This window comes from Tinamus guttatus, unplaced genomic scaffold (genome assembly GCF_059628265.1).
Source record: "Tinamus guttatus ecotype Peru unplaced genomic scaffold, ASM5962826v1 Tinamus_guttatus_pri_ptg000301l, whole genome shotgun sequence".
Classification (NCBI taxonomy): Eukaryota; Metazoa; Chordata; class Aves; order Tinamiformes; family Tinamidae; genus Tinamus; species Tinamus guttatus.
The window spans coordinates 1,610,138-1,631,420 of record NW_028288835.1 but is presented as its reverse complement, the minus strand read 5'-3'; the positions used below and the strand labels follow the sequence as shown (position 1 = coordinate 1,631,420).

Sequence of the window (21,283 nt, the reverse complement as noted above, 5' to 3'; positions counted from 1 at the left end):
TCAGTGCAGCTCTCCAGCTCGTGCCCAGCTCCTCAGCACTATGCGCGGGGTGTTCTTAACCTCTCCTGCTGTTTGTGAGAGAGGTTGGAAAACGCTCCACTTGCCCAGCATCTTCAGATGCCTGCTCTAAAGTAACCATTAAAAAAATGAAATGAAAGCTTCTACTTTAATTAAGGTTCAGAATTCACTAATAACTGTGAAAGCACAATTCAATGCCTGCAAATATACGTATGCCTAGCTCAAAATTTGCTACAATTTAAAAGCTTTGTTTCCTGCTTAAAAAAAAAAAAAAAAACACTACAGTGGCCATTTACAGCCATTTATTGTTTCCAAGGCCTTTTCTCACTTGGCAATCCTGCTGCATTTCTCTCCACAGCACTGGGATCAGGACTGCTCAATACTCCAGCACAACCCGGCCTAGGGGCTGAGCACACGCTGGGGTGCCACGGGCACTCACTGCCCACCGAGCTGCATGGGCAAGAGCCAAGGCCAAGAGGCCAAGGCCAAGAGGCCAAGGCAAGGCAACCTGGAGCCAAGGCCAGAGGCCAAGGCAAGGCAACCTGGAGCCAGGGCCAAGAGGCCAAGGCAAGGCAACCTGGAGCCAAGGCCAAGAGGCCAAGGCAAGGCAACCTGGAGCCAAGGCCAAGAGGCCAAGGCAAGGCAACCTGGAGCCAAGGCCAAGAGGCCAAGGCAAGGCAACCTGGAGCCAAGGCCAAGAGGCCAAGGCAAGGCAACCTGGAGCCAAGGCCAGAGGCCAAGGCAAGGCAACCTGGAGCCAAGGCCAGAGGCCAAGGCAAGGCAACCTGGAGCCAGGGCCAAGAGGCCAAGGCAAGGCAACCTGGAGCCAAGGCCAGAGGCCAAGGCAAGGCAACCTGGAGCCAAGGCCAAGAGGCCAAGGCAAGGCAACCTGGAGCCAAGGCCAAGGCAAGGCAACCTGGAGCCAAGGCCAAGAGGCCAAGGCAAGGCAACCTGGAGCCAGGGCCAAGAGGCCAAGGCAAGGCAACCTGGAGCCAGGGCCAAGGCAAGGCAACCTGGAGCCAAGGCCAAGAGGCCAAGGCAAGGCAACCTGGAGCCAAGGCCAGAGGCCAAGGCAAGGCAACCTGGAGCCAAGGCCAAGAGGCCAAGGCAAGGCAACCTGGAGCCAAGGCCAAGAAGCCAAGGCAAGGCAATCTTGCCCTTTGCTTGCCACCTGGGAGGCCGCACCAGGAGAACTGTGTCCAGGCCAGAACTGGAGCAAGTCCAGGGAAGGCCCAAAGCGGAGGGGAGCCTGAAGCACGCGACGGACAAGGAGAGCCTGAGAGTGCTGGGCTTGTTGAGCAATCTTCCACTATCCAGGCAGTGCTTACACAGAAGATAGACTCTTCTCAGAGGTGAAGAGTGACTCTCGTCCTCTGGCTGTGAATTAGATGCAGCACAGAAATTTCTGGTTGTATATTAAGAAAAAAAAGATCACAAAAGAATTAGATAATGGGGTAACAGGACCAGCTGTCCAGAGTGGCTGTGGAATCCCCATCCTTTGAGATTTTTAAAATTCAACATGACAGGTTCCTGGGCAACCTGATTCAACTTCCAGGCTAGTCCTGCTTTGAGCAGGCAGCCCAATTAGATGACCTGTAAGGTCTCTGCCAGGCTAAAACTTTCTGTGATTAGACAAAAGGGTGGCAATTCCACCCATTCCTCTACAAATACATGCACTGTAGGATTAAGTTCCGATGATTCTGAATTTGCAGAGCTATTCTCTCATGTTTCATGTTTCTGAATGAATTTTGCTGTGAAAAAAAAATATTAAAATAAGTAAATATAAATGATTAAAAGAACATGGTTGGAATTTCTTTTGGAAGGAAAACTCAGTAATGGTGCTTACTCTATATACTAGGAAACTGTAGGGGGAAGAGGAAGAGAAAAAAAAAACAGGAGAACATGAATGAATATGTTCAGAGCAGCAGCTCATGGGGAAATAGCTTGGCTTTGTACTTTCCTTACAAGTTAAAACTGCTATAGGAATCGTACAATTAAGATTTTTAAGGCTTCCACATCAGAATTATCTTGAAATGGAGCCTGAGGCATTTACAGATTACTGTAAAACAACTAACAAGAGGAAAGCCTGAATGCTAAGCTTTCATTCTAGAGTTCATTCTAAGAATAAATAGTTTATGGTGTAATTAGTTTGACAAAGTTATGATTAAATAAAATTTTCTCAAAGAGATATGAGTGCAGCAGTACAGGGTAAAAATAACAAGAAAACCCATAAATAAATAAATAAACCTTGTGGGAAAACAGCATTCAGGACAAAAACATAACCTCATTTGAACTTCAGGAACTTACATGCAGAGACAGAAATTCTCAAGGAAGCTGGGAAAAGATGGCCAGTCAGCATCTAAGAGACATCACAAAGCAGGTTTTTGTGCTGCTCCCCAAGAACGGCGACCACAGCTACGGGCTGGCTGTGCAAGAGGCCCTTTCCCCAGGCTGCTCATCCAGCCTGTCCCCCCATGGACTGCCCGGAGTCCTGGCTAGTTGTCCCTCTTCCTTTGAGCTCGGGGCCTAACCTGCCAGCTGGGGATGGTGCAAACTTGGCTGTGCACACAGGAACCCGCTGCTTGGCCAGCACGTGGTCAGCAAGCAAATACCTGAAGAGCCTCGGACTTAGAAAGAGCCCCAGGCAAAAGCAGTTGCAGATAATAGGTTTAGTGTGTCTGCTTTCCAAGATCTTTTCCAAGAATGGATTCTCCAACATGGAACAAACTATTCTCTTCAGTGAATAAGCAGCTAAATATTGCTACTTTATTTATTTATCCTGTAACGCTCAACAAGTCTATCTGTGAAACTTTGGCTGCTGCTTACACTGTGCTGAGATTGCCTCGTTTCCCTCTCAAAGTTTGAACCCATTTGCCATACACTGCTCTCAGACTTCTTTCCTTAGCAAACTGGGCTAAAAGCACCAATGACTGAATGCAGAATGTTTGCTGGGTTATTCTCGCCTGCAAGCGTGGCTTGGAAAGCAACACTGCTGCACTTGACTTGAACTGATGCATGATTCCTCATGTTAAAAATGAATCTGTGAGAATATTGTAGAAAGAGATCCAAGCGATGCCCCTAGGAAAAGTAAATTATGGCATAACTATAACATATTTGCAATTGGCCTCTTCCAAAAGGAGTATATTTTTAAAATGACCAATTTTAATTAGCAGCTTTTTAAAGCTTATTTGAAGATAGTGAAGAGCAAAAGTACACACAGCAGGAGGCTCTGACAGCCCTAATTCCATGCTGGTTCTGGGTGCAGGTGGGTGAGTACATGTGAGCAAATACTCAAGATTTATTTGCTATTCTGCCACTGATGAGGGAGGAATTTGCTTGTTAGCTACAAAAGGTCTGTTGCATTCCCTGCTTTGTTATTCCACTGAGCTACAAAAGCTAATGAAATTCCAAAACAGAAGCCAAGCTTTTTGATCACAGCTCTTTTTCTTCCTGTTTTGGCAGAAGTCACATCAGGAACATCCTGTACCAGCCAAGAGTCGTCATGGGCTATTACTCCAAATTTTCAGTAACTGCTCACTAGTCAGACTTCATCATAGCATAATGTAATTACAGCAGCAGTGCTCTTACAATCTCTTTCATCTCAACAGGCTACCCTGCTTTTGCAGAAGTGGTTTAAGTTGCTTTTCAGAAGGGGGTCTTTTGGTACATAGCCTGTACACCTTCAATAAAAACAACTGTATTTCAAATCCAGCCCTGTAATCAGCCAAAACTTGATCTTTCTTCAAACTGGCAGTCTTGCACAACACAAAGAAGTCAGTCTGAAGTAAGAGTACCTTTTAATAACAGAATTTGTCCCTTTAGAGAAGAGAAGCTTAAGATCTATTTTGCTACTGCTGCCAAACAGCTGCTCTAAAGAGAAAGCTGCTGCACTCACCACCTTGGGATAATCCCATTCTCTAAACTGGTTGTCTGACTCCGGAGCCAGCGGCGCTGATAGCTGCTAGAAGATGATGATGAAGAGCTTGGAGATGGAAAGGGAGTGACCAGAAGACTGCTCAGAGATGCTATCAAGAAAGCAAAAAGATGCAACATACACTGAATTATACTGAGTGCTGGTTAAACATTTTCTTTTACACTCTAACTTCAGACAATTTTCCCCAACCTAAGAATTTAGTAAAGAGATTTTTCATATAACTCACTCTCAAAAGGAGAGATGATAATCACTTTAAGCAATTCTTGCTGCCTCTTCTCATAAAGCCAGAGCTCTTCTCTACTAGAGCACAGCAAGTTGCCTCACTCCCATGAAAAGCTTTCTGTCCTGAGAGGTGTTATCCTCCTATTACAACAAGCAAATGGCTGGCTTCCTACTCAGTGCAAAACTGTGGCTCTTCCCTTGTTTTAAGGAGGGCTCCAGCCAATTTTCCTCCAGCTTATAAATCAGTAAAACTCCAGAGAATTATGGCTGTCAACAAAGAATATAATTAAAAGTATTCCGACGTACAGACTTGGAGGGGAAAAAATAAAGGCAGAAGCAAAACTAATTAGCCAACCCAGAAAAATTCAGACCAAGGGGTCTTAAAATACCTAAAAGTTTCAGGTGAACGAGCTGAAGGCCCAGATGAACCTAGCTGAAGAAGTGTATCAGTTATATAAGTAGGCAAATAAGACAGCAGATACCTGAGCGAGCAATGCCGCTGTCTCTGTCCTCGTTTTGTCCTCTGCTTGGCATGTCAACAGGTGTGCTGTGTGCTAAAACAAACAGATCAGATCAGCAGAAAATGTTACATAACTCAGCATACTATTTGGCATTTAAAAAAAAAAAAGATGTTTAAGCTTAAAGGTCATACAGCAGCAAAGCTGCATCCTATGCTGCTGCTCCAAATAAGCAGAGCATGGTGCCAGCAGGGGGAACAGCAACCAGCATTTCCATATTGAGTACCGTATCACTGAATGGGGTTGGTTAGTCACCCCAAACTCAAAGCATCCAGGCAGCCTGTGGAAGTGCCACGCTGGATTAGTTATTGGAGAAGCAGGGGAAGGAGGAAGGGGCAAGATTGCCATTTTGAGCAGGGTCCCACTGTAACAGAACAGTCCAGTACTACTTCCATTAAGCTTTGGATTTACTCCCCACGTCATTTTTTACTATTTACAAAGCTTCACAGTAAGAAACACAGTAAGAAACACTGTCATGCTATATAGAAGTGTTAGTAGTTCAGAGTGCAGGATTTGCACTGGCTGAAATTGCATTGGTGTTTTAGTTTACTTTTTTGCAATTAACAGAACTAATTAAGCCTATGATCTACCCACCTGCACGGGTCATCAATACGCCTGTAAAAGGAGACTTTAGGTAAAGCAGTATCAAGTTTTGAAATTTCAAGAAATTTATATTGTTAAAAAGAAAAGGCCTTAAAGGGTCCCAAGACAGCTCAAGAGCTGAAAGAAGAAAAAGCTGCACACCAGCAAGAGCTGCACGCTAGCAAGAAACCAGGTACGTACACGCCAGGAAACATAAGGTCTCTAAGAAATGTAAGGGCTCGTTTATTATCAAACACATATTACAAAAATATCTTTCAATTGAACACAGAAGTTAGAAAATGAACAAGTAATAATTAACTCAGTCTTTTTTTTTGAGGAAAATAATTTAGTATAAATTCAGTTTTGTTTCTTCTCCGTCTCAGCCCTTTCTATTTCTGAAGAGTGCTTATGGCTCCCCTGCGAGGATTGAGCTGGGTTTGTGTGCACGGGGCTGGCTCACACTGTGGCTGCATTCCACACAAACCTGCAAAGAAAGAAGCGCTGCGGATGAGGCGGAGGGGGCCTCCTTCAGACACACCCTGCAGCAGTTTGCTGCTGCACAGCTGCAACACACCTAGGAGACAAGAGCAACGGACAGAAAACGCAACGCAAAAAAAAAATAAAATAAAGTTAAGGGTGATGCACACGCACAAAAAAAAACAACAAAAAAAAAGAAGCCAAACTAAATGAACAGATGGCCTCATATTGTGACGAGGACATAGAACCTGAAAATATTTACCTAAATTACTTCCACTGCGACAGGTTCCCAAACCGTTCTGATGAGAGCTCAGCTTTCCCAGGCTGGGATCTTGGTTGATGTATTCAAAGCTATCTTGTAAGCTAAAAAGGGGGAAAAAGCCAGTGTTTCTAAAGAAGGTGGTTAACAGTCAGCATCAGGTTGAGGCGTAGGCTCATTTTAATCAGAGGAAAACAGCTCAAGGACCAATAAGTTTTCTGAGACAATAAAGAAGCAGCCGTTTATTTTCTGCAGTAAGGTCCCTCCTTTGATTACTGTAAACTTCTCTACATTCCATTTAGGATTCAATCTATTCCTATTTCCTCATCTGGGGGACAATTAAAACAGGAACAGATGGGAAACACTACATCCTTTGCCAGTGCTGAAGGAAACAGAAGTGAGATATAGGGACACAAAGACACCCTAACATAAACCCACCCTCTACCCTTGTGGCACTCAGAAGGGACAGAGTCAGAGGCTTTGAGTGTTTAAAGCACCTGACCTCTAAAGTTTGCTGCACGTTCTGGACAAATCAAAAAGCAGAAAGTGGGTGAGCTTTTTATTTAGTGAGTTATTTTTAATGCAGGTGGGCTAGCTAACATCTAGCATTTGCACACTTCTCCCCTTGCATCCTCCATTTCTCCTCTTCTTTGCTACATCTTCCCACTTCAGCTAAGGCAAATTTAGAGGCAGTGGCAGAAGGCCAACAGAAGAAAAGGCAGTAAGGAAGGAAAGATGACAGTACTGGCAGGAGGAGGGGAGAATAAGACAAAACAAAGATGCTTACTTATTGTTGCTTCCACTGAAGCTTCCTACCCTGGCTGAGAAGACTTTACTTATCATCAGCTGTGGGGGAGAGCTGCAAGGATAAACAGGCATCTGAGTCAGCAGCTCCGAGCGCCTGGCAAGACCCAGTATCCCAGGGAAGGATGCTCACCGTATGTAGTGGATTTTCAAGGTGGAGCCTTTGTAACTCATTGCCACGGAGCCAAACATCATCTCCCCCAGCATGTTGACATCAGAGGCTGGTCTGGTGTACTAGGCACACGGGAGCAGAGTCAGCAGGAGCCCAGCACAGTATTTTAACTGAACACAGTGCTACAGGACTACACATTGCAAAGACCTATCTCAATCGCAGACATGAAGACAAGTTTGTTGTTCTGAAGGAAATTCCTTGCTTTATAATTTAAGTTGCTCCTCCCTCCACACCCTTAACCTATTTCTGCTTCAAATTACGTTATTCCGGATCAAGTAATTGCACTTTTCCTTGGGTTCAACCCAAATATCTAAAAAAAAAAAATCATATTCCTATAGAACAAACTAAGAAGACCCTAATATACCATTTTCTACATCTTTTCCAGAACATATATGTAACATAGACAAACTTCTTTTTGAAGGGGGAAAAAAAAAGAGACTGCAATGTATCACTTTGACTTAAATAATTTTTTTTTCTAAAATTTTCAATTATAAAGTCAAGAAGTCAAGGCAGATTAAGAGCTGAAAATGTACCCACAAACCATTATTATATCACGCTTCAAAGATTGGATAGAAATGTCACATTTCAAAATTTGTAAGATTACCTGATACTTCGGTATTTGCTCTTTGATATTTTGCATACAACTCATCGAGGGACCATGTGAAGAAACATTGTTGCTCCCGTTGCTTGCTTGGCAGTTCTTGGCAGAAGCCTTTGCAGAAGCATCCTCTGTCATCTTCTGAGGCAAAAATAATTAAAACTAACATGGAAATGTCCATTTGTAAATATACCACACTAAGAGTTTTGTTTAAAAACTGCTCAGCAACAACAACAAAATAAGAATATTTAGATCCAAAAAAAGTTTAGGTTTTTAAAAGAAAAAAATCACAGCAAGAGCAGAATTATTCCACTATTAAAATGCTTTCCACAGAAACAAGCATAGCATCAGCCTCAAGTCCAAAATAATTAGCCAGATAAAGCTCAAGTAGAAGATCACTCCCAGATGCTATGAATGTTCTGTGCAATATTTGCCAAAGTTTATACAAATCAATCTAAGCTTATGGGTTGCTTGCAAATTACATTCTGTAATCATTTGCAAAATTAGTCACCCGAATTGCATTATTTTTGTTTCTCAGCTGGTAATCAATTCTTTGAAAAGAAGAACAGCCAGCAAAAACAAAGGGTGAGTAATATCTCGTTTGGTAGAATTTGTGTATGTTTCATAAGAAAAGCAGTACTAAGTTTTTGGAGGTTTCCTTCAATAAGGAAAGTTACCTTGAAGACAAAGCACCCTAGTTCCTGTTTTCTTTAACAGTTTTTTAAATTGAAAGTCCATTAGGTGTTAATTGAAAAGTCTGTATTATTTAGAACACGCTTGTCAGGTGTGTTTGAAATAATTTATAGTAAGGGAACAAAACTACAACTCTGCAGCAACATGAATTGCCCAGAAAAATCTTAGAAAGCTCCTATTATGAAACTTTAGATATACTTCAGAAAGTCCCAACAGCTTAATGGATGTATACTGAATAGAAATCCATATACACATGCATTTCTTTGGTGCACAGCAGCACCAACAACCGCTCTGGAAGGCTCATGTTGTGTCGGTCTGGTTTACCTCATTGGAAACGTGCACTGCTAGAGTCAACCTGAAATAGCAATAACCAAGGTGCTACCATAAAAACAGCTGCAGCCCAATGTAGGTCACACATTTTGGGTTCGGTAAGGCATGACAGGAACTGGAATGGGAAATGGAATGGAAGTGGAACCAAATACTGCACTGGAACCCCATTTTCAAACGAATACTTTTGAATACTACAACTCAGCAGGTGTGGTCAGTTTTAGAATATTCAAGGCATAATGACCAAGAAATTGGAAACTCCTTAGTGAAAACTTTCCTTGGTGAAAGGGAAAATACAGAGGAAAGAGCGAGCTAAGAGCAGTGGGCTAAGTTTACTTACCATTTTTGTAAAAATTTAAGTTGTAGGCACTGTTCAGGCTCCTCCATTAATTTAAAAATAAACTTAGCATGTTACAAAAAAAGCAAAGCCTTTTATGCACACATGGCTTGAATTGTCTCATTTACTCTATGGCACATTTGCACTCCTCTAGTGCAGCTTTTCTTGGTGTGGCCAGTGTAACTGCTAATTATCTAATCCCAATGTGACCATCACTAGGTGGTTACAAATGCACAAGTGTTAGTCACCACATGACTATGAGTGCCCCAATACACGGTCTGGTTTATGGCATCTTTAGAAAGAGCAGGACATTTGATTAAGAACACTGAAAAGAAATGGAATATACTTAAAAAAAACACATGGTTAAACCAAATATGGATCTGCTAGTTCTCCTAAGTAAATCTACTGCTTAAAGGCAAAAATAGTATATTTGAATAGCTGATGTGGAAAAGCTCTACTGTGTTTTGGAAGATGGATAGGTGCACAGTACACACACATTCTTGATTTCACTTTAAACAGGCCTGAGCTTAAAGGCAATTTTGCCTTCCGTTTACATGAACGCAGTCCTAGGCTCGCTGCTTGATAACATAACACAGCAACAAACAGGGATAAACATTCAAATTGCTTCTAACAGCTATGTGCTATGTACTGTTCAAAAGCATGTGGCTTATTTAAAGGGTACAGAGATCAGTGTCTGGCCAGAAAACAGATTATATCCTGTACCATGTGTTACGAGGCTGGCTATAAGCTGTTTTATGTCAGTGTTCCACACAGTTTTTGATGAGATTTTGGAGTTAACCTTTAACATGAGTGGAATGACCTGAGCATTTAAATGAAGTCAGAAACACAATTCCCCACTCCCCTCAAAACACACACACTTGTCCTTTACACGCTGGGTGTTTTACTTTGGGTCTTAAAGCTGCTGTAATAACTGAGGCTTGTAACTCAAGGAGAGAGGGGGTGGAAATTAACAGTCCCATCTGTCCTATTTATCCTGATAAGCAGATGATTGCTCACCAGCAGATGCTGCTCAGCCTTACCAATACGGCTTAAACCCAACAGGGCATCTTCACAGTGTGATTGGAATAGTTAGAAATTGGTGCTACTTAAGCTGGAAATTAAGAAATTAATGCTTGCTGTTACTTAGGCATCTTGCTAAGAATCATTTCTACAAGTCACTGCTATTTCTCAGCTTTACAGCTAGCGACCAGTGAGCTCCTCTGCTAGACTAAAAGTGCTGCTTGTAGCAAAAGCCTTAAAACACCACAAAAAATGATCAAGGAAACAAAAAATACCACCAACAACACAGAATTTTGAAACAGTTCAATGCAGAAAAATAAGTACAGAGCTAGTAGGAAAAAAACTATTGTTTTATTTGACTTACAGTCACCTCAGTTTGCCAAAACTTTAGTCCATAATTGTGTGCCCGGAGAGTGGCACAAAGAATTTGCATCTTGGCAGCACCTACTCTTGCTTCCATTCGTGTCATGAGAAGTTTGCTATGTGACCATATGTCGTCGAGCACCAGTCTTGCACATTAAGTGGTTAGCCTAGGTAGAGTGACTTTAAATTCACAAAATGCCAACAACTTTACTGATCCAAACACTAAAGGAAGGCAAGCACTGTTAGAGGCATATGAGATATCACTGCAATAACCAGGCTGGGCAACCAAGGCCAAGAACAAAAGAATCCTATGCAACATGACAGGAAGTAATCAAATTAATATAAATTGCTTTGTCTGAAATAAAGATAGGGACTAAATTGTTCAGTACCAGTACCATATTTATATCCAAAGATGCTAGGTAGCAGACACGTTTTCACTGACTCTTTGGAATCTAAAACACTCTTCTTGAAGTTATCACAGAATTCAGATCAAGCGAAAAGCCACAAGCTAGATTAAAAATTTGACAGCATCATTTTAAAATTATTACTTTTGGGGAAGGAAGCAGAAGATTGACAGAACAGGAGCAAAATCAGCATTTCATACCTGAACCACAGCTTCATCGATTTTACGGACTGCTTTGGAATCAAACAAGACCTGTCTGCCCCTTCTCTCGCAGTCTTGATAAACTATCAGGCGGATTTCATTCAGATCAAACTCTGAGCAGGACCAGCTGTAGATTGTAAAAAAGAGAAAAAAAAAAAAAAAGGTGGTTTAAGGGTTAATGATATTTGCAAGTGTGTTTAAGAGAGGAAACAGGTATCCAGCGAATGTATCTTAGTGTTCACAAGAATCAGACTGTAAACACAGAACTTTGACTGAACAGGAACTCAAAGTGCTCTGCATATCAAATGTCATTGATACACAGGCAGGTACAGCCAGCCCACGCTTTCATCCATCCTTTATGGAGAAGTTTGTGCAAAGGGAAGGCAAAACATGGTCTCAGCAACCTGTTCCAGCACTCGCCAGCCATTAAATGTGCTCCTTCCCTCCCTGGCCAGGCAGTCTGGGACACACTTACTTCGAAGCAGGTGTACCATTTCTGGCAGTTCTCTCGTGATAACGAAGAACGGGTCATTTCCATCTTTGCTACGGCCTTTCCTGAGCTGGAACAGGCACTCCTTCATTCTTCTCTCACCTAAGCAACACAACGCTGCTTCCCTTCAAGCTCTTTTCTGTCAAGGAGCATTACCTTAAAAAGGGCTGCTACATCCACATCTTACTGCACACGACAGCGAGCGCTGAACACAGGGCTCACCCTGGACCCTACCAGCAAAAGAAGAAACATTGCTGCAACTGTGTTAGGTGTGACAGGTTCTGGGAAGTGAATTCCACCTGGCAGTTCCTTCTATTGCACTAGCACCCTTCCAAGCTGGTCCATTTGTGGTGACTGTAACACTTGGTGCTACTCCTCAAGCACCCCAGCAGATAAAGCCTGTCTCACAGTTAAAGATATTCCCAAATTAACAGCCTAAGCCAATTTTGTCCTTACAGTCCCTGAAATACTCTGGACATTTACTGAAGGACTATCGTCCTGAAGTCCATCGTACTGAAGGACTATCGTCCATTCAGCCCCGCGCGCGGGACAGCCCCTCTCCGGGGCGAGGGTACAGCCGGTGTCAGGGGTTGTTGGTTCAACATGTTGCATAATTGACTCAGCCAAGGCCACGCTGACTCTGCGCTAAACGGAGGTTTCAGTTAGGAATTTTCCCAAACTACACCTTACAGAGATTGTACGTGGGGAATGGCTGGAAGGCCACAAAACCCCTATGCAGCCGAAAGACAAGAATTTTTGAAGCTGTTGTGTTCCAGATGCTGTTAACAGCCACAGCACTGTGAGGAGGCCCTGCCAAAGTCCCGGCGAGCTGCCATGGGCACCTGCTTTAAAAGCACACTCAGACAGCACAACAAAAGCCAGGTTCACTTCCTTGTGCCTTATACTGAATTCCAGGGTTCAGCTCGCCTCCGGAATTTCAGAGACCAACTCCTCCTCCAAACAGCAAGAGACTAAATAAGTGTCCTTTCCAAAACTGAAGGATGGTATCAACATGGAAGATTTTTACTGTAACGACCTTTTGTCAGAAATAGGAATCTCCCTTCTATCTGGACTGCAAGATACGCAGATGCAAGCAGACTTGGTGCACTAGTAAGACGTGAGGGTGCAGCACACATCGGAGCTGGCCGTGGACCAGGCCAAGGCTGTTTTGCCCTGAGCAGTGAGGGAACAGGCAACAAGCAATATTAGAGCCATTTTCAAAGTAACTTTGCTAGCTTATTGAAGAGGTCATCCTTCCTTTCAACGAGGTAAAGGAGGATTTCTATACCCTTGATTTAAAACCTGCACAAGAGTCTCAGCCTTCCCTGCCACGGCTGGAACGATACGGAGCGGTCTTCCACGCTGCTCAAGCGATGCATCCCAGGGAAGTCTCATCTGATGAGATCAAGCCTATTTCCAGGCAAGTTCGAGGCATATATAGCCCATAGTGTCATTACCCCATGTGGAAGCGAGCAGCAGGCACAAGACTAATCAGATGACCAGGATTTTGATTCCTTCACAAAAGCTGATGAGCAATTATGGGGCTTCCACCCTTCATTGTTTGAGCCGCATTACATAAGGTACAGCCCCAAAGGGGCCAAAGGAGGCCATTTGATCATTCCCTAAAAACAGAGTGTTAGAGAAAAGTACAGACAGGACCGACCCTCTCTGGTCAGCTCCACTGCAGGTATTTAGAAATCACAACCCCAATATTATTTGCTCATCTTTATATCAACCCCCTGCTTATTTCGCAATACTTAAGACAATCCTTTTTGGTTGTTCTTCATGCATGATATTTTAGAAAAGAGGTAGGATTCCTTTAATTATTAGTTCGTATATTAAAAACACAAGCACATTAAAGGAATATTAGGCCTACATAGTGCAGATTTTCAAAAGTAATAGCTTAAGGGTTTGACTAAGGAAAAAAAAGTCCCCTTCGCTCATATAAATGAGTTTTTTTCCTAAAAAGTAAAACCAAAACATCAGATACATGTGACAAATATTTTAGCCTAACCCCCAAAAAAAGCTTTAGATGAGCTCAGGCCACCTTCATGCATATGCATTCACCTCCCTCAATTAGTTAAGTCACTAATCAACTTCAACCACCAGGTCTGACCAAGGGATACGCATTTCTCAACACTTCCCAAGAACACACTTTTGAGAAGATGCACTCTGAACCCGCTCCCGTCCATGGCCGCATCAGATACCCACATTAGCTTTAATGGAACAGAAATTACCATGATGACCATATTTCCTAGCTAGTAGTGGATAGGTAAAGAAAAGGTTTGGTAAATGCTGTACAAAAAGCTTCTATCAGAACTTGCACACTACAAAATTGAATTTTCTATGATCAAGACAAATCTGCCATAAAAGCTTCAATTCTTCTACTTCTGAAACAGAAAGAGACCCCTCACCCCATGCTGCAGAATAAGCCCTTATTTCCCGCCTGCAGCACTTGGGAAGCTTTCAGCGGTGCACTTCATGATGAATTGCTATGATATTGATGTTTAATGAACTCCAAAAAGGAGGCTCTTCACTCCTCACCACTGTTCACACTCTCCTCTACCGCATGCCTCAAGGCTCAGCTGGTGAACTCCTCGTCGGGTGTTTTTTTGTGCTCAGTTTCTGTCCAGAGCAGCTTTCCTAACCGTATGCAGCTGTAATATGGGGAGTTTTGCCATATACACCCACTATTGACAGCGTTACTTCTGAAAAGGGAGACGTAATTCCCAGCATTAGCTTCACATTTAGTATGAATGCTTGACAAGAGCAAAAGACACAATTACTCCCTTTGGATAGCAAAGCAACTGCGGCGTCTTTCCACCAGCTTAGAAGCCTCTTCCAAAAATAAGAATTTCACGATACACTAACTGAAATATCATCTGCCTTGGCCCTGTTTATGCAAAACTTATTCTCTTTTGCTTATATAAAAAGACTTAAGCAAAACCAAAATACTAAAACGTCTCTCGTGATCTGTGCTAAAGGCATCTATACTCCTAAGTGAGTTTGATAACAAATTTGAAAAATGCAAGGAACAAAAGTAAAGTTTTTTGAAGCTACCTAGGTCTGATTGTTTTGCAAAATGGTTCTGACATTAAGAACACACTAGAAAGATACGGAGGTTATGAGACTGAAGTTCTGGAAACATCTGCCAGCTAGCAAATGCTTCAGTTTGGCTTAACGGTAATATACTATGCTAGGTCCTCCATATTAAAAAAAAAAAAAAAAAAAGCTGAATTCATTAAAAGAACACAAGTTTATGTAGATATCCACTCTTCAGGGTAGACACGGCTATTCTGATGGAATAAAACACCGTATTTGCTAACAAACCCAAGCAATCCCACGTGTCGTTTCTCCCCTCCTCGCAGCTCCCGCTCGTGTCAGCCCCAATAACTGCTGGGCCCTTCAGGCGGCCACCCGAGTTCTGCTGCAGGGCAGATCTTCAGGACAAAAACAAGCTTTCTAAGCCTACACAGCAGGAACATCAGTTTTTCTGCTTGGAAAACGTCCGCTAAAGATAATAAAACATTATGGATAATACTTTTTGAAAGTAAGATGCAAGTTTGAAAGAGCTTACAGATACCCAACAAGCCTTCTCCCCAGATTCCGTAACAGAGTTATGCTCAACATTTGCTTAATTTTCTCCTAAGGTAGCAAATAAATCATTTTGCGTTGACTTATCTGTTATGGAAGAAATTCTCAGTATGAGACTTGAAGGCAAGGAGATCTTTAATTAGAGAAAAGCAGAGTAGTTGGTTTCTGGAAAAGTTATGCAAGCTTGCCTCATATTGAATCACTATTTTCAGCTAATGTAGATCCTGAAACACTGATCTTTACAAAGACAGCTTTCAGCTCATCTTTTTAGCAATCACTGCATGTATGCAATAACTAAATAGTCATCTATTTGTTTAGACTGGAAAGCTCCTTCAGTTGTCCTCAGAACGACTTTAGAAGGATAGTAGCCAATATTTCAGTATAACACCGCAGGCTAAAGAAATAAAAAAAGGACCTTAAACATGTATTTATACACACACACGAGGATGTATTTGCTGGTTTTCAGGTCAGCAGTCCTGAAAGCACCTTTTCTACCCACACACCCTGGCTTAGAACTTCAGAGCTGCCCTGAACTGTATTTTCACATTACAGCAGTGCAGCAATAGACACTCACACATGAGGACACCAGAGCCACCCTGGCACACGCCTGGAAAAGGCATCACCACCAAGTTAAGGGACTCATCCACAGCACTGACACAGGGCTCGAGGGATCACCCACAAGTGCTGCAGGTGGCTGCCCCTCTCCGCTCTTCCCTCACTTCACAGCATTCCCCCCGTTCACTGCAAGCTATTACTACTTGACCCACTAACACAGGGTGTTAAAAAATATATAAAATTTTAAAAATTAAAAAAGGAGGGGAGCTAATTAGAAAATTAGAAAGGTAAGATTATCTCACTTTATTTCACCTCATCTGAAAAGGAAGCCAGTTTTGCTTCAGACCTCAGTTTGAAAGCACACAGAAAGAATCAAGAATGTAGATTCCGCTCCAAAAAGCAAGAAAGGCTTTCTGAATATCAGTCACCAACAGCAACCAGACTACGGTGCTAGGAAAGCTTTCTAAATTATTCACAGTGTACCCTCTCAAGCACATCATCATTATAAACTCAGTATCAGCTTAGAATATCCACTGTCTGTCAGAAATTATGTATATAAAAGAAAAATGACATGCATACCTGTCTCGCAGCAGGTCAGTGCCTCTGCTCACACGGCTGACATTTCGCTCTCCTAAAGATTTTCTAATCCTTTTATCCAGTCTGCTATGAGAGAGATTATTTCCAAGTAAAACGTGGTTGTTGTGTGCTCCTTCCCCTCGCCCCTCCCTGCCATTCGTAGCTTTTGGTGCCCCACCACACATTTTCTGATTCTGAAGATGCTCTTGCAAGGTTCCTTCAAAAACACAAGCTGGAGAGATGCGGCCGCAAGCAGGTTTCTTTACTATAGATCAACCATTAACAGCAGTAATTACTAGCAGCTTTCTTCTTCAAACAGGAACACGGTCTGTCGAATTTCTTGTTAAGGAGAAGGAAAAAAATAAAAAATAAATAAAAATAACAAGGCTTTACAAGCCATTAATGCAGAAGGAGATCCATAGCTGCTATGCCGCAGTAATTATCCCAAGCAGAGCAACCATGACTTTATTTCCACGTTTTGGAAGCCAAGGGCTTGCTCCTGCTGCCGAGCTTTTCTCCCAAGCCTGGTACCAAGCCGCAGCAGATACAACAACTAATATTGACTTAAACTATGTTTGCTTCCTGGTATGTGATTAGGTAGCTGGCAATTATGTAGTCACAAGACCGAACCATATGGCCTCTGAGAGAGGGAAAAAAAGGCCGAGTTGCTTTTGCAGTGACTCGCCCTTCATTGCTGCAAGGTTGTTCTAACACCAGCTACAACACCCTGTTAATGGCTCTCATGTGAGCGAGTGTCATCTGACAGCTCTTAGCAACCCCGGAGAGCTCTGAAGCCAGGCTGAATTTGTCAGCAGTGCCATATGGTTATCAGTAAAAAAAACAGGGAAACAGAAAAAAACACCCTCCTCCCAAGCACCAAGAAACACCCCAGAGATTTCTCACTCTTTTTTTTTACCTATGAGAATAAAGGGTACTTACACCTGGCCAGGAGTCTGAAACTACTATTTTAAAAAGCATTTTAGAGAAGTTCCAGTAGCAAACATCGAGTTGATTGATGCTAGATTTGTAATCACGTGCCTAAAAGACAATCCTGTCTATAACTTAAAAAGCACTCCAAGAGACAAATTTACAAATATTTCTCAGATACATTTTTTTTAAATTTCCAAAATTAGTTAGATAACTCGTATTTAACACTTTAATAGCATAAAATACTTCTGACAAAGAAAACTGAAATTTTTAAGCAAAGCAGAGGAACACCCCCTTTTGCCCAGGCAATTCCATTGCGGAACAAACTCTTCTTTCCTATCCTCACTTTAAAAAAAAAAAATAAAAGTATCCACACACGACTGTTCTTAACCTCTTAGGTAGCCCTTTTCCACCTGTGGAGCTTCAGACACTTTGCAAGACGATAACAACAGCAGGGCTGTTCCCTTTGCAGATGTAGAAGGGGATGACCTGGCTAATGCTTATCCAGGAGCAAGGCTTGGAGAGAGGAGCGTGTTTCCCAGGCCCAGCTCTGCATTCCCTTGGGAGCATCCTGCACCGCCGCTGCCCCGAGGCACGAGGGCAGCTGCAGCACATGCACATCTTGCTCTGCTGCACCAGGCCGTAACAGCCAGGGGCAACGCTCGCTCTAATCCCCACATTAGGGCCATACTCCTCGTCCCAACTGCCCGAAAGAAGGGAAAAGCTGTGGCCGAGTCTCAAGACGCTCAAATGATTCAGCGAGGGGAGTCTGTGGCCTCCTCCTCATGGACCAGCACTGCTTCCATCCTCAGCATTCCCATTTATCTCGGGAGCCTGAAGGAAAGGCAGCTGGTAGCGGGTCCTGCAGTCACACTTGGAGCATTCAACTCTGTCCCCAAACCAAAACAAAACACAGTTCAGAAACATTTAGCTAAATTACTGCATTATTGGACTCGCATCCAATGCTAGGACTGGGAACACCCATAAGCCAACTAACTAGATGCACTTTGTCACAGTACTGTAGCATTCAGCTGCAGAATCCTATAAAGTTCAAAATACTTTGCAAATTACCACTGGGAGAGAAGATAAATAAATAAATCCACAGAGGAAAACACCTGAGTCCAATGAATAGATTATACATGGAATGGAAGAAAGTGTCCTGCCCTCCAGACACAGCCCTTTGGGACGCAGGGTTTAATCATTCTTTTTCTAGGCTGTGTGACAGCATGTCTGTCACCTGCTCCCTTTGTAGGTCATTTCCTGCCCTTCATCTTGACAACTGCCCAAATGTTTTTAATTTAGGATGGTACTTTAGCAAGGAAATTTGGGGCAGGGAGGAGAGAAATATATACCATAGTTATCTAATTAAGAATAACTTTTGTATGAATTACAGCTTGTCCATTAAACCTAAAAAGTTTTCAAACTTAAAACATTACTGGAGACTTTGAAAAGATTGCATTAGTTTCCACAATGTCTTTTAGAAAACAACTAGAGAAACATAGAAAAAACACTTTGAATCATGCCTGCTGTTTCCGTGAGGATTTTTTTGGTGAAAGATATATTTAGCAAAACCAATATATGCATATAAAAAGGCCCAATCCCAGACATTTGGGATGAGTGCCAGAACAGCTTATGTTTATAGGTAAAGCAGAATAAATTTTGCATTGCTTAAGGATGCATTTCCTTTCTTCAGTCTGTTGAACAGTTTATGTAGATGCGGATTCCGCCTCCCCTGCCTTCCTTCCCCATTTTGAGTATTTACCCAGTTACTCCTCCTCTTTTAAAAGCCTTGAATATGGAAGAGGTGCTGAGGCCACACGGCGTTCCTCTTCCATAATCGTTTAAAGCAGCCCTAATATGGTAACGCGCTGTTTAACCTGGGGTGAACCACCTTGTTTACGTGTGATGCATGGTTACTAGTTTCACACAAGTTAAGCAGGATACATTAGAGATTAGTCATGCAACAAGTGAAGGAACATGTTATTTACAGCACTTCTCCCCGCTCGGCTTTTAGTGCAGGAGGAATTGTGGTGGGGAAATGCAATGCTCCATATCAGATCACTGCACAGAAAGGTTTGTTTTTTAATAAAAAGTAGTCCTACATAGTGCTGTATGAAAAGCAAAACATTAGATGCGTTTTTACGCAAACATGAAACAACTCGGGCTTAGCGAGGGGTGTTATAATGAATTTTTGCAAAGCCAGAAGAGTTTTTCACTAGACTAGAAAGCAGCACCAAACAGCCAACCACAAAAACCACAGGCACCTGATAGAGGCTAACACAAGCTCTTCTACATACCAAGTTAACGTCAGCATAAGCACACATCGGCTTGCCACAAATATGAAGAATAATGAGAGCTTCAGAACCCAGGAATCAGTTGTAAATTTGGATGCTAAATTCACGGTGCGCTGCCTTATCTGCAAGTCGCAGCTTCAGGAACTGAGGCACTCTCTGAAACACAGGGCTAAAGCCAAAGACAAAACCTGTGTGTTGGAAGTTGCATTGTAAACTGCACAGAAATAGAACTTTCAGCTGCTGGCTCCAGAAACGGGCTTCCTTCTAGCAAAGAGATAAGGAATCAAAGCTCAGAACTGCACTGAGAAGAAAAATCCACATATTTCACTGAATTTTACAAATAGGAGAGGGTATTGACATCTGTTATAAAACTGGGACTTCAAGCAGACCTTTAAAAAGAGCAAAAAGATGATGAGCTGCCCGGGTCCACGATCCAGTCTTTTCTCCCAGAAATCCTTGCTTAGTCCTAATCACCTTTCTCAACTGTCCCACAAGAGCCATTCTCCTCATCTCGGTAGCTTCTAACAGTCGGGAGACCTCAGTTTGTGGAAATGGAGTCAAATATTTTCCACAAGCTGCTCCGAAACACCAGAGCTGACAGGGAGGCTGCTGCTGAACACGGGCACGCGAGGGGAACACAAACCTCTTATCCTGCCAGCTTTAGCCAGGGTGCCTTTACCACCTCCTTTTGAACTGGAGGAGGAAGAATGACACACTGAACTTTGGAAGGAGCATGGAATGTTTGGAATATAATGGAAGGATTTGTAGCACTGTCCCCATTGCAGTTGCATTTCCGAGCTATGCTGAAGTACTGATCTCAGACCTTAATATCTCCTCCATAAATCAGCAGGCTGGCACAGACATCACCACCAACCACACCTTAGGGGTGGGATCCTACATGGGTTTGGTTGCCTTCTCTTTCCTTTTCTTTCTCCTGCAAAGCCCTGGTTTTGAGTTTCGTTTTCCTGAAGAAAAAAAGAAAGAAAGGGAAAGAGAAAAGAGCACTCCGTTTGCAGCCTTCTTCTGGCCCCCATTCAAGGGGTTGTTTTGGAATATGAAACTATAAATTAAAGAACTAAGAAACATCACTAGACTTAGGTCAGCATATCTTGATGCCAACTGATACAGATATAAAAGCCACTGGCACCCAAAACCCCCAACCCCCGCTGCTTTCTTTCTAATTAGGTGAAAAATACTCCTTTTGGCTCAAACACACACAATTTTTGAGGTAATTAAACACGTCCACAGAGAGGCCTTGGCTCCCAGGAGGACTCTGTGGATTGGGAAGAGGTGGCGCTCGCTCTCCAGCCTTGCAGCCACTCCAGGGCTACCCAGGTCATTTCCAGCGCCCTTCTCTTCCCTGCTCCCAACAGCTGCTCCCACCTTCCAGGAGAACTCTGCAACAGGAGAGATCCAAGCTCTGCCCGGACATTTCCTTCTTCCAAGGAAAACCGCTTCCCAGGGAATCAGCAGCTTCCATCAATCCAAAAGCTCATTTTCACCAGCATCTTTCCGATACATGCGCGCACACAGAGTTATCTGGTTCTACACATTTCCTTGCAAATTCAAGGTGCTGTTTAGGTTCTACTTCAAACACAAATCTTATAATCCACTTAAATATCAAGCTGTTAAAGTCCAAGTTACCATATGCAGCACAATGTTTCACAGTTCTCAATTTTTATTTTAATATATTAAGACCTCTAATGCATAAAAACAAAGATATCAGTTGTGTACCTGGTGCTGCCACAGGCTGAAACAGCCCAATTTTTTGATCAACTAAAGAATGTTAACGTAACCATTTACAGATGGCTCAAAGTCTTACAAGAATATCAGAGTAGCGATGCTTTTAAAACAGAAAATAAACAGGTAACTGAAAAGTTAGCCTGCAATAACACGTTGGCAGATCCAAAAAGGAAATT

The 21,283-nt window shown here is 42.7% G+C and overlaps 1 protein-coding gene across 1 annotated transcript in view; it reads right to left on the bottom strand.

Moving 5' to 3' along the window:
- FNIP2 (folliculin interacting protein 2) overlaps nt 1-16,461 on the bottom strand; it is a 29,031-nt gene extending 12,570 nt beyond the window's left edge. Inside the window, exons 1-9 of the mRNA XM_088528094.1 lie at nt 16,147-16,461; nt 10,929-11,055; nt 7,591-7,725; nt 6,948-7,048; nt 6,798-6,869; nt 6,014-6,114; nt 5,759-5,848; nt 4,657-4,728; nt 3,914-4,043 (exon numbers count right to left, since the gene is read on the bottom strand). Coding sequence (XP_088384220.1) covers nt 3,914-4,043; nt 4,657-4,728; nt 5,759-5,848; nt 6,014-6,114; nt 6,798-6,869; nt 6,948-7,048; nt 7,591-7,725; nt 10,929-11,055; nt 16,147-16,328 — 1,010 coding nt within the window. The 5' untranslated portion in view covers nt 16,329-16,461. The remainder of the gene's footprint in view (nt 1-3,913; nt 4,044-4,656; nt 4,729-5,758; nt 5,849-6,013; nt 6,115-6,797; nt 6,870-6,947; nt 7,049-7,590; nt 7,726-10,928; nt 11,056-16,146) is intronic.
- Nucleotides 16,462-21,283: the final 4,822 nt, after the last annotated feature.